A 12652-nucleotide genomic window follows, 5' to 3' on the forward strand; every position below is an offset into this window, starting at 1 on the left:
TGCGTATGCATTCTGAGAATTGGACCTGTCAGACGGAATCATTTGATTTCGTCCGCAAGGCTGATGCCCCTCGCTTTGTTTTGTCGTCGCCGTGCTTTAGAGATCGAGGGAGGGCAATCTAATTGCAACTACAGAGACTTTATCTTTTCATTGTAGCATTATACGATGTGATAAACCAAAATCATGCAAGTCCAAGCACACCAAAGTCTTCTAGTCCCGTCCAAGCCCGGTTCAGAGCACTGTGAGATGGGAATTCCGAGTACATTCGACGATAGGACGAGGCATTCTGCGAAAACATAAATCTTCACCTCAGGATTCTAGATGATTTCGGAGATGGAGGACAGTGCAGCTTTGGAGAGTCAATCGCCGGTTCCACAGCTGCTCGACTCAACCCATGACCGAAGTCAAAGCTCTCAGCCACCAAAGGCCGGAGTCCAATCCACCTCCAAAGATCCTACCTCACCATTACAATCAAATCAAAGTCCAAACCATGCTCTTGGTGCAAGACAACCCAAGCTCCTCGCCTCCATTGAGACTTTGAAATCCAACATCTCAACTACAGAAGCCCAACTATCAACGAAGCTCCGCGAAATCACGCAGCTGAACTCTTTCCCCGGATCAAACTCCAACAATAGCACCGAACCAGCGGTGTGCTCTTCACAACAAGGCTCGGCGCAAGTAACTGCCCCCGGTCAACAAGGATCCTCTCTCACCGGATCAATCTCTGGAGACACTGAGAAAGAGGCCCTCTCCCACGCTCAATCCATTATCAATAGGCACATATCACTTCTGAAGTCATATAACGAAATCAAGGACATCGCCATGGGAATGTTAGGCCTCATCGCGGAAAAGGAAGGTCGGAGATTAAAGGACGTGATGGACGAGCGGGGGGTCGACGAGCGCGATTAAATTCATCGAGGAGAATCAAGACCATCAATGACAACGGAGGAAAACAAGGCGCGTCTGGAAGAATGACTGGCAACTAACGAGACATTTTCAAAATTAAGTGGCGTTCTGACCAGACCATTGGCAGCAAAGTAAAGAGTCGTTTGCTATTAATGATAGACCAAAGGTGACGACCACTTTCGACAAGCATTTGTTTGCCTGTAGAAATGGTGATGCCCTGTCCTCGTCTAGAAAAATAGTTGTTTATGATATAGCGAACACTTGGTCATTGTGAAACCCTCTTGGGCTACATTGGATGCAGCGTCTATGCTGTCTCCTTCGGTCCCACACTCCAAGAACCAGCTATGTACGTCTAGTAAAAACAATATCCGTAGGACGGGAGTGAGGTGCCTATACAAATAATCCCTAAAGCAGAAATTGACCCCCAATGCTCGCTGTCCAGAACCTATCCCAGCAAACCAAACAAGAACGAGATTTTGCAGCTCCAATAAATCACCGCTGCTTTTCTAAACTCTGTAGACTCACCAACTCTCTATACCTTCCCTTCAGCGCCATTAGCTCATGGTGGGTGCCCTTCTCCGCTATGACACCTTTGTCGAACACGTAAATGATATCCGCTTTCTGAATCGTGCTCAACCGGTGCGCTACCACAATAGTTGTTCTTCCCTCCGCTGCAGCATCCAAAGCGTGTTGCACTTGGCGTTCCGCTTTCGAATCCAAAGCGCTTGTGGACTCATCCAGCAGGAGGATTTTAGGGTCACGAAGCAAGGCGCGAGCAATGGCGATGCGCTGCTTCTGGCCGCCAGAGAGTAAGGCGGCTTTGCTGCCGACGTCTGTGGCGAAGCCGTCTGGCAGAGACATGATGAAGTCATAGATGTTAGCGTCCTTACAGGCTCGGATGACGTGCTCGTCGCTGACTTGACCTCTATCAACACCGAGGAGGACGTTGTCTTTAATGGTGCCTTGGTATAGTGTTGGCTCTTGGGACACCAGAGCAAGGTGGGAGCGGTAATCATTAAGGTTGAGGCTTGAGATTTCTTTGCCGTCAACATAAATACCACCCGAAAGGGGGTCATAGAAGCGCTCCAACAATGCGATAGTCGTCGACTTGCCACATCCGGACGCGCCAACAAGGGCTATATACTGTCCAGGTTTGACGGTCAGGTTTAGCCCTCGGAGGACGGGGACCTCGGGTCGTGTGGGATATCGGAAATGCACGTCTCGGAATTCAATGGTTCCTTCCATATGGGTGACAGGTGCGCCGTCTTCCGACCACGCGTCAATGGAAGGCTGACGGTCATAAAGTTTCTTCAACTCAGCAGCTGAATTTTTTGCCTTGGACATGTCTCCAGCAAACGAGAAGACAGTTCCTGCAGATTGTGCACCGAAGATGATTTCGGAGAAGACAATGAAAAACTGGAACAAAGTGTATTCCCCTCGGACCAAAAGTTTGCCTCCATACCAAAAGCCGAGAGCGAATGCTAAGAACATTGCGGACTGCGATGCGGCGTACAGGGAGGCGTGTTTCAGATTCGACTTGAGAGAGTCGCGTAACTGAGATCGAAGCTGGCGCTTGTATTCGCCATAGATCTCGCGCTCCGTGGTCAAAGATGCGACCGTCCGGATGGCATTTGTGTGTTCACAGGCATAACCTGCAGACTTTTCGTAGTGCTTTCGATTTGCTGCGCTGAATTTTGCGAGGACCCAAAACCTTACGAAGCCCGTCCCGAGGATAACGGGCAAAGCGGTCATGCAGACAAGTGCTAACTTCCACCCGATCGCGAGTGCAACCACAATCGCAACAATCAAAGTTGATGAACAGCTTATGAGGGTCCCCAGGGTCGACCCAGAGATTGACGCAAGGTGGGTGGTCTCCGTTGACAAGAAAGACGTAAGAGCACCTGTAGAGTTCTCGTCCTCGTCAAAAAAGGCAATATCTTGCCTCAAAAATCTTCTGAATGCACCGTCTCGGGCACGCTGAATCAAGCTCTCACTGCAATATGCAAAGGCGATTCCTTGTATGCACATTGCGAAGAGATCCACAAATGCCAGCATCAAATACATCAACGACCAGAAGTCAACATCGTGACGAATCTGATGTCGGAAAACAAGTGGTTGAGACAAAGCGACGATACATTTGGCGAAGAAGACGCCTTGGACGGGCTGCGCAGCTCCTGCAATCGCTGTGAAGACGAATCCGATACACATAATCCACCACTCTCTTTGGTTGAATTGTGCGATGAATGTGATTAAGGTCCACAGAGAATAGTGAGCTTCCTTCTGCGCCTTCTTTTCAGCAAGAATGTTGGAAGACACGGACTTCCCACTTCGTGTCCTGCCTAATGCAAGTTTCTCGTCATCAGGGTCTACCATTCCGGCACTGCCAGATCTGGTTGATTGGATCTTGGTAAGTTCTGCTTCTTCGCTGGCTTCGGTCTCTTGCTCGAGCTCGTCCTCCTTATTGCCGATTCGCTGAGCAGACACGAGGTTAAAGTAAGCCTGTTTCCGTTCCAACAGCTCATCATGAGTGCCTTGCTCAATAATGCGTCCTTCCTGCATGACCACAATGTTGTCCGCAGTTTTGATGGTTGACAACCGGTGAGCGATTGCAATAGTAGTCCTGCCCTTTGATGCGGTGTCCAATGCATGCTGCACGGAGACTTCGCTCCTGGAATCCAAAGCTGAAGTGGCCTCATCCAATAACAAGATCTTTGGATCGCTGACAATGGCTCTCGCAATGGCGACTCGTTGCTTCTGACCACCAGACAAAAGAAAGCCGCGTTCACCTACGTGAGTGTCGTAACCGTCAGGAAGTGAAGAGATAAAATCGTGAGCGTTTGCCATTTTTGCAGCATCGATTATCCGTTGTGTTTGCTGATCTTCTGACTCGTTTTCATACTTGGAACCGACAAGACCATTTCGGATATTTTCTTTGATGGTCTGGCTGAAGAGAATGGGCTCCTGTTGGACAAGGGCAATCTGCTGTCGTAGCCAGTGGAGGTTAAGCTTGCTGATGTCGTGCCCGTCAAGTAAGACCACACCACCCACGGGATCGTAGAAACGCTCTACCAACCCAACAATGGTGGACTTACCAGAGCCAGAAGCTCCGACAAGCGCAGTTGTCTTGCCTGCGGGTATGACTAGATTGACGTCTTCCATGACCACCACTTCGGGTCGCGAGGGGTAGATATGCCTGATGTCTCGCAATTCAAGAGTCCCCTCAGGCTGATCCAGCTTTTCGCCATCTTCAGAAAGAGGATCTATTGGGGATGCCCGGTCGATCGTTGAGTATATCTTTGCCGCGGCACCGACGCCAGCAGCAAAATGTTGCATATGTGGGCCGACGTTGCCGAAAGAAAAGGCACCGATCATAACAGCGAAAATAATGGTCAAGATATGCGCAAGCGTGGTTTCACCGTCGACCAAGAATCGCGAACCCATCCAGAAAGCGAGGCCATAGTTCAAGAAAAGAATGCAGAGCATGCCGCCGATCATGCAGCCCAGCGCGCTCTTGCTTCGTATCCCCCACCGTCGGGCTTCCAGGAGATGGACGTTGTACTGCTTCGCGAGCTTGTCTTGAGTACCAAAGGCGACTGCATTTCTTATCGAGGCTAGGACTTCTTCCGCAACCGAGCCTCCGATGGCATATGCAGCTAGAGATTGCTTGTTCCATCCGGCCATCTTTTTGCCTCCAGAGCCCATGACCAGCACAATGGCGACGACGGTGGACGAGCAGATCAACGTGAGTTTCCAAAATTTGACGAAACCGATAACGAATGCGGAGAAGAATGTGGCGACACCAGTCAGGGTCAGACCGACCTTTTCACTGATGGCCTCTTGGATGAGATTGGTATCGGCAGTGATACGGGTGGTGACTTCACCAGCCCCCAATTTGTCGAAAAATCCGATGTTCTGTCGCAAGATCGCCCTAAGATATTGTTCTCGGACCTTTGAGGTAATGTTTTCGCCAGTATATATGAAGAGCACGGTTGATATGTAGACCAGGAAGAACTCTCCAATAGCCAAGTAAATAAAGTAGAGGACATATCGCGTCAAGGTGGAATTGAAACTTGAGGAGAGATTATTTAGTACCAGTCCTTGAAAAGTACCGCTGAGATTGCCGAAGACCACGGTCATCAGAGGCATGACGGCACCTGCGCCGATTGCACAGAGGCATGCTATGGCAATGAAGACCTTGTCCCAAGTAGTTGCATAGCGGTATAGCGTCCAATAAGTGACTTTCGCGTCTGGGACATCCAACTGTTTTTTCAGGACCGCTCTTTCATGGTCTGGTAAGTGAGCCAATGCAGCATCGCCCTCCGGTACATCTCGAACCTTCACAATCTTGGAGTCTAATTTGGAGAGGTCCGGACGAGTGTCCGATTCGGAGGATTGAGACGTAGGCGATGTAGGCGACACGGCAGCAGTGGGAGGTTTGGTGTGGCCAGAGACAGGAGTAGAAGGGCCGACGGGAGAGGTAGGACTCTTCTCAGAGAAGGGTTTGGTGTCTTTTTGCTGGTCTGTGACAATTCCCAGTTGCGATCTTTCCTTCTCCTCGAGGTTTTCTTCAATGGCTGCGGCGGCGCCAGGCAATTCGCCCTGACCTGCGGGATTCATGTCGATCCCTTCCCACCACACCGTATGAAAAGTCTTCGAGCGACAGCTAGCGGGACATGATGTACGAAGGGAGCTGAACAATAACAAAAATGTGCGACGGGCAGTTCGAGGGCGTGAATACGCGAATACGAGTAGGTAGTGGGGTGATTGAAACGGCGACTAGAAGGGTTCGGGCTGCGGACAGCTCTAGTTCTTTATGCTTTATAAATGCAAGAGACTAAGGAAGGGGAACCATTAGAGAGAGGACGGGCGAGATGCAAAATGACGATAATATATGTGCAGAGCCAGCAGGCAACAGGGACAGAATCTCGGGCCCGAAAACAATGAAAAAGGGATCGAAGAAGTTTGGATCGGAGTTGCATACTGGAGATGGCGGACTTTTGGAACCAAAATAATGGCGGCCTCAGGCTTATTGGCTCATCGGGGGGGGGAATCACAAGAGTGGGTGACAGCGGGTGACGGGCGACAGTAAAGGTGGATCTGGGCGCTGCCAATGCGTGCGAATTGGCCATGGGTGCTTTGTGGGTGCCCCCCGAAGCATAATGACTTGACGCGTGGGAAGATTACGCCACAGGCGGCCACTAACGGTACATACCTAAAGCCTAGGCTCTAGGCTTTGGTCAAAACTCCCCAACAAGGTAAAAACGTGGGGAGCCTCGCTTACCACGCTTGATCCAGAGTTCGTATTCCGCGTTCTTTACCACTCACGGTTAATCAATTGCCGCCCGGATTCCTCCTCATTGCACAACAGTTCATAAAAAGCCACTTTGTGCAGCTGTATCATTTGACCATAATACGGAGTGTCCACAATAGGCAAATGTACCTAGGTATTAGCACACTCCGGTCCGCATGTAATATCTAGGTCCTGTCTAACCTACGAGAGTATACCCGGTATCTAGGTCTCTATCAAGGTAGTCACAGAGTAGGTATTGCAGAGAAGGCTGGTTACTGATGACTATAATTTAGTGCTAACTCTCGGTCCAAGATTGCCTCCATCGAGAAGTGTACTCCGTATCCTCGTAAAGAGCCGGATGGACTGCTAATACGGACACTCGTCCTCCATCAAGCAACCCAACCAGTAAGTCCCCTCCACTGGTGAGTCATTGCTGCAGCCTGGAAGCAAAATGCATCTACAGGACTGATACTATCGCTTTGGCGACGTCTGCCATATACGCGGTTGGACTGAACCACCTCGTGTCGGAATTGTTTGCGGTCTATGCCTGCCTATCACCATCAGAGCTTCGCTCTCTGGACCACCGCCTGATAATCTTCAACTCTTTTCTTCGACTCTAGTGCCCGACGACTTCGATCCAGATCTCTGGCGGCTAGCTTCGCACGGGCTTCGGCACCCTCATCCAAGTCCTTGACTATCTCTCGGTAGAGTTCCTCCTTGATCTGGCCGTATGACTTTCCTTGAGCCTTTTGGGTCAGCTTCATTTCTGAAATAAAGGCAAGCGTCTCCTCGACACCCCCAACACCGTCAATGATGCCCTCTTTCAAGGCTTCTAGGGCCGGGAATCTCCTGCTCTCCAGGACCATATTCCTGAATGTTGTCATGTTCAACTTGACACGGAATACTGTCGCCATGGCTGGTTGAAGAGCCGCGCCGAAGTCCAGCTCGTTGAGGCACAAGAAGCCCTTGTGAGGGTTCATGATGCGATAATCGTGCATCATGGCAGTCATCAGGCCACCTGCAAAGGCATGGCCGTTTAACAATGCCACTGTCGGCATTGGATAAGTGACCAGGCGCCGCCACAAAGGGTAAAGGCTGTTTGGGAAGAAGGTCGGATCTCTGATGGCATTCTCGAAGTCGAGGCCGTTGGAGTAGAATTTGGTGATGGACGAAGTGGTGATGACCACTCCACGGGGAAGACGATGTTCGATAATATCAAGCGCCAGCAAGAATGTCTGATTGAAAGCCGGTATGAGGCGGTTATCGGGCGGACTGGAGAATGACAGGAAGTAGACTTGAGGAGCAGCCTGCGTGCATATGAAGTTTCCTTGCTCGCCTTGAGCGGAGGAACCAGCGTTCAACGTCGGCGGGATTTGGAGCACAAAGAGGGGTGGAATTGGCGGCATGGTTTATTGTCCGCTGCTTTTGTGCGCAGAGAATTGATGGACCCGTTGTATACTGCAGGTTCTAGAGATAATTAAACGACCGGTGGAAGACAGGCTTGAATATATCTGTCTTGCTGGCTCGCTGGGTGGTCGAAGTCACATGTGATTAGTCGGAGATCGGTTTTCTGATTATCTTTTCGAGCCGAGGTGCAGAAGCCGCTCTCTCTGTTTCTCAAGAGGGTCTTTCTGGTACCGAGTAGTATTGAATTCTCGAGGCATCAAAACATGAGGACTGAACAGAGACTGATAGATGAGTTGAAATTGAGTTGACCGTGACCTCAATTTCGAAAGGATGCTCAAGGATGGGCTAGGATCCCTCAAGCTCTCGCCGGCTAGTCTGTCGAGAGTCGATTCAAAGATATTGCCGCAGTCTGACGAGGCAATTTACAGTGATTGCCGAACCTCACTCGAGGCCTTTTTAAAACATTGGGGACTCCGGCGCCCCTCTTCCCCCCTCGGCGCAGCCTTAGGTATGCGGAATGCCTGCAATTGCCAGCATCGCCAGAGGCGTCCATCCTGACTAAGATATGCCTCTGCCGCCACCTGCGTGCCTGAGGCCAATGACGTCTAGCTAGGGACTTAATCGCAAGCTTCAGTCGTGAACTCCGGCAGCAACCGGATTACTGGCTGGTTGAACTGCCCAAATAGTCGTTGAGACTTCAAGGTCGGTTGCATGCACATGAACAAAAATATTCCAGATTCCTTCCTCGCGATCACTGAAATTTCTTCTGCCAGGGACCAGCTCGCCGCGAGAGCATCTCGTGTGAATCACTCACTACCCTATCCACCAAACGATTACCTCCCAAACCCCGTCTGTCCGCAGAATCAGATTGCGTGCCATGGCGCAACCGGCAGAGGGTGCAGCCTCGGACACGACCACCACAACCACTTCGACCAAGACGTCTTCTGGTAATTCGACATTATGGGAAAGAACCAAAGGGTACTCCAATACAGCCTACGAGAAAGGCCTCAAACCAGGCTTCAACAAAGCCTACAAGGTCGTCGACAAACTAGGCGCCCCTGTCAACCGCTTTTCAAATAAGATCGGCTCCGAGGCATTCTGGCCTACCACGATGGATAAGGAATCTGAAAAGGCGGCTCGTATCCTGCGTGGTTTTTGCAAAGACGGATTCTATGAGCAGATAGAAGAGAAAGAGGCCCAGAAGGTGGAAACCCGGAGTGCAACGACCGTGGGTGTTCCACAAGGCAAACAGAGGATAATAAAAAAGATCCCAGCCAGTGTCATCAAAAATGCCGTTGGCCTGGCCATATTCACAACCATGCGAACCGGCTGGCTTTTTGGGGGCTCCGGAGGCGCTGGCGTAATTGTCGGAAGACATCCAGAGACGGGAGAATGGAGTCCGCCCAGTGGCATCCAGACTCAAAATCTGTCATTTGGCTTTCTCGCAGGAGTCGACATATATGATACAGTTCTGGTCATTAACACATACGAAGCCCTTGGAGCTTTCACGAAATGGAGGACCACCTTGGGAACCGAGGTCGGGGTTGCAGCGGGCCCTGTAGGAATCGGCGGTGCGCTCGATACTGAATTGACAAAACGCCAGGCCCCTATTTGGTCATACGTCAAGAGCCGCGGTCTTTATGCTGGAGTCGCCTTGGAAGGGAATCTTGTCATTGAACGGACTGATGAAAATGCAAGATTTTACGGTGAACAAGTCACCGTCACAGACATTCTGGTCGGAAAGGTTCGATATCCGCCAGTTGAGAAGTACCAAGTCCTTCTAGACACCCTGAGGGCGGCTCAAGGCGACCAAGTGGATGACAGTTTGCTGCCCGACGCACCAGCTCCAAGTGACATGGAGATCATTCCACCAGGTGAGAGTGTGCGAATGCGTTTTGGCCCCATTACTGACTGGCCACAGGAGGGACCATATTTGGAATTCCGGCAGAGGACGATCCAGACCCCTATGGAGTGAAAGCCCTGGAAGCTGAGGGATTGAACATCCGAGAGGCTGGAACGCACCAAAGGCCGAGTGCTGATGCATTTGAATTCAAGCCATCTCCGACCAGTCCAATCTACTCCCATTTCTCCCGCAGAAGCGTTGATGGCTCAATTCGTTCTCGGACTTGGAGAGAAAGCACTCACAGCCTTGCTAGTGTCGATCGAGGTACTCAAACAGATGAGGAAGAGACGAAGAGTGCCGGAAACAGTCCTCGGAGGGACTCGCTGAGGGGACTCGACCAACCGAAGAAACACAGTCAACTCGTGGATGACACGGGCGAACAACGACAGGAACGGAGAGAATCGTTTTCAGATGTAGATTCTGATGTCGAGGTCTCGACGGCAGTACCAGTCATGGCTCGGGCGAGAGTGGTCGAAGTTCCTAAACGTGTTCCCCCAGCATTGCCGCCACGGAATCCCGGACGGGTGACATCTTCGACTTCGGAAACACAGACACCTGTGGACGGCTTTGACAAGATTGATTTGAACGGCAACGCTGAACAAAGGCACGAAGGGGGCCATGTTCTGACGCCGTCATCCACACATGAAGCCGCTGACTCTTCTTTTCATTCTGTACCAGTGACGCCCACTGAAGAGTCAAAGGGGAACCCTAACGATATACCAGGATCTTTTCAATGAGCAAGCAGGACTAGATGGACTCAAAAAAATAAATTAATGGTTGCGTGATCTTTAGATCCCCTTTTGCTGTTTTACTTAGCTATCTACGGGTTACCCGGCTCGAAGGGTACGAGCACACCACTTTCGACCACATCGGCAGACTTGGAGGGAAGTAATATGTCTCCTCCTGCCGTTACGGCTGCTATGCTGGTGAGTTTGATGGCAGTGGTTGCTGCCAGTTGCAAGCAATGATCCTTGATGAGTGGACGCCTCGCGCCTTCGACTTGTGCTTTTTCACTGGACAGTCCATCCACATCTTTCTTCCTGTGCCTCCCTCCATTCCAACCTACACCATCATTGCACAGGTCACCCTTCGTTTTGAAGTTTTCCGAGCTTGCCTGCATTGATACGGCTGCATTCATTATTGCATACAGATTACTGCTCTCGGAGTTTTGACTCTTCTCACTTCAAACCGGTCGCCTGCCATCCAACTCATCGAAGCCTTTGGTCGTCATGAAGTCTCGCCTCATTCTGCTTGCTGCCCTTCACGCACTAGTCAGTCTGACCTCAGCTACGGCGGCACCTCCCATTGATTCTCTTACCTCCTCCGACCTTGGCTCTAACGACGAGCTATCTGCACGATTCGATGCCGAGGAAGAGCAACCGGAGCCAATCGCTTGCGGAAATATGACTGGAAGAGCGTGCCCTCCAGGTGGCGATGGCAGTGGCTATTGCTGCTCATTAGATGTGTGTTGATCAAAATACTGTTCCCAGACTGGTGCTAATAATGACAGGGCTTCTGCGGTACCACTCTCGTTTCAAATGGCTCGGGCTGCCAACTGATACATCCTACAGGTGATGGGGAGCTTTACTGCGGCAAAGGCTGTCAAAGGGAATACGGGCAAGTTTGCAGAAGGACAACACTCGCACAAGGTGTCTAACGCTGCGGTAGAATATGTGATGTCGAAGATGCTACAGACCGTCCTCCTACTGTCAAGTACTGTGGTCTCAACTATAATGGACAACGTTGCGGCAGCGGAGAATGTTGTTCTTCAGACGGTTTATGTGTCAGTGCTATCAAAAAGAGCAACAATGGAATGCTGACTGAAGCAGGGCATATCCAACGACTTCTGTGGCGAAGGGTGCCAGGCAACTTTTGGGACCTGTCTTCAAGGGAGGTGCGGACTAGCGCACGGCAACGAAACGTGTCCGTTTCCTCAGTGTTGCTCTCATGCTGATTTCTGTGTTAGTGGCTATCCTTTGGAAGACTGTTTGCCTAGCTGACATAGTGCAGGGAACCGGCGCCGATTTCTGTTCTGTTCCTGGGAATTGCCAAGAAGAATTTGGCATTTGTGATTCTGACACCACTCCGGCAGGGTACAATATGTCAGTGGATCCAAGACGAGAAAAAGGCCAGATCAAATACGGACATTTCATCAGTAACTGCTACGTTCCCAGAACTATTGCTCTTACATACGACGACGGTCCATCGGAGAACACTGAGGAACTGCTGAACATTCTCGACGAAGCTGGTGCAAAGGCGACCTTCTTCATTGCAGGGAATAGCAACGGCAAAGGTCCTATAGACACTACGTCCAAATGGACCGATGTGATCAAACGTATGGTCGAGGATGGCCACCAAGTTGCTTCTCATACCTGGTCCCATCCGGACATGGACGAGATGGGCTCGCAAGATCGCCGACTTGATATGGCCAAAAACGAAAGAGCTCTCGCCAATATCCTAGGCAAATACCCAACATACATGCGGCCGCCTTACCTCCATTGTAACAATCAGAGTGGTTGTCTGAGTGACATGAGAGACCTTGGATACCATGTCATTTCATATGCATTCGACAGTGGCGACTGGATGGACCCCAACAATCTCACTGCAATGACCGAGAGAGTTGACCGTGCCTTCCAGAGCACGGATGCGCAGGAGGGCAGGATGTTGCTGATCCAGCACGATACCATTCGCACTTCAGCCGTCAATCTTACAAAATATGTTCTGGACATGATCTCCCAGAGAGGATGGAAAGGTACCTGCCCGCTTTGCTCTCTTTGTTGGAAACAGTTGCTGACTAGTTGATAGCTGTCACGGTCGGAGAGTGTCTCGCTGATGATCCTGAACGCTGGTATCGGGATCCTGCTTGGATCAGCCTCGCCTCAAGATCGAAGAGGGGATGTGTTGTCTCAGGCAGAGATTTCTGTGGGGACGTACGGAGATTCCACACCAAGGTCGAATGCTTTAGAAGCAACGTCCAATGTGAGCAAGCTGCTTTAGAGTGCATGAACTCTGGAAGCACAGACAAGAAGGACTGCGAAAAGCTGGAAACGATCTGCAGCATGCAGTTCCTCTTCTGCTCAACATGCGGAGAACCAGAACCTCCTTGTGATATTGGGAACTTCAACGTCGACAAGCGAGCATGATTG

At 50.8% G+C, this 12652-nt stretch overlaps 5 protein-coding genes across 5 annotated transcripts; 3 read left to right on the forward strand and 2 right to left on the reverse strand.

Moving 5' to 3' along the window:
- Nucleotides 1-333: 333 nt before the first annotated feature.
- A1O5_10660 (uncharacterized protein) lies at nt 334-909 on the forward strand (the record flags this gene model as incomplete). The annotated part of the gene is made up of 1 exon (XM_007751236.1): nt 334-909. One exon carries the CDS (start codon nt 334-336, stop codon nt 907-909), a length of 576 nt encoding a protein of 191 aa, XP_007749426.1.
- A 489-nt stretch (nt 910-1398) lies between these two features.
- A1O5_10661 (ATP-binding cassette, subfamily B (MDR/TAP), member 1) lies at nt 1399-5523 on the reverse strand (the record flags this gene model as incomplete). The annotated part of the gene is made up of 1 exon (XM_007751237.1): nt 1399-5523. The coding sequence occupies one exon, from the start codon at nt 5521-5523 to the stop codon at nt 1399-1401; it is 4125 nt and encodes a 1374-aa protein (XP_007749427.1).
- A 1233-nt stretch (nt 5524-6756) lies between these two features.
- A1O5_10662 (uncharacterized protein) lies at nt 6757-7602 on the reverse strand (the record flags this gene model as incomplete). The annotated part of the gene is made up of 1 exon (XM_007751238.1): nt 6757-7602. The coding sequence occupies one exon, from the start codon at nt 7600-7602 to the stop codon at nt 6757-6759; it is 846 nt and encodes a 281-aa protein (XP_007749428.1).
- An 878-nt stretch (nt 7603-8480) lies between these two features.
- A1O5_10663 (uncharacterized protein) lies at nt 8481-10243 on the forward strand (the record flags this gene model as incomplete). Its single annotated transcript, XM_007751239.1, has 2 exons — nt 8481-9477; nt 9525-10243. The coding sequence occupies 2 exons, from the start codon at nt 8481-8483 to the stop codon at nt 10241-10243; spliced, it is 1716 nt and encodes a 571-aa protein (XP_007749429.1).
- A 1363-nt stretch (nt 10244-11606) lies between these two features.
- Nucleotides 11607-12649, forward strand: A1O5_10664 (uncharacterized protein; the record flags this gene model as incomplete). The annotated part of the gene is made up of 2 exons (XM_007751240.1): nt 11607-12258; nt 12312-12649. The coding sequence occupies 2 exons, from the start codon at nt 11607-11609 to the stop codon at nt 12647-12649; spliced, it is 990 nt and encodes a 329-aa protein (XP_007749430.1).
- Between the last annotated feature and the right edge of the window lie 3 nt (nt 12650-12652).

This window comes from Cladophialophora psammophila (genome assembly GCF_000585535.1).
Source record: "Cladophialophora psammophila CBS 110553 chromosome Unknown aczJe-supercont1.21, whole genome shotgun sequence".
NCBI lineage: Eukaryota > Fungi > Ascomycota > Eurotiomycetes > Chaetothyriales > Herpotrichiellaceae > Cladophialophora > Cladophialophora psammophila.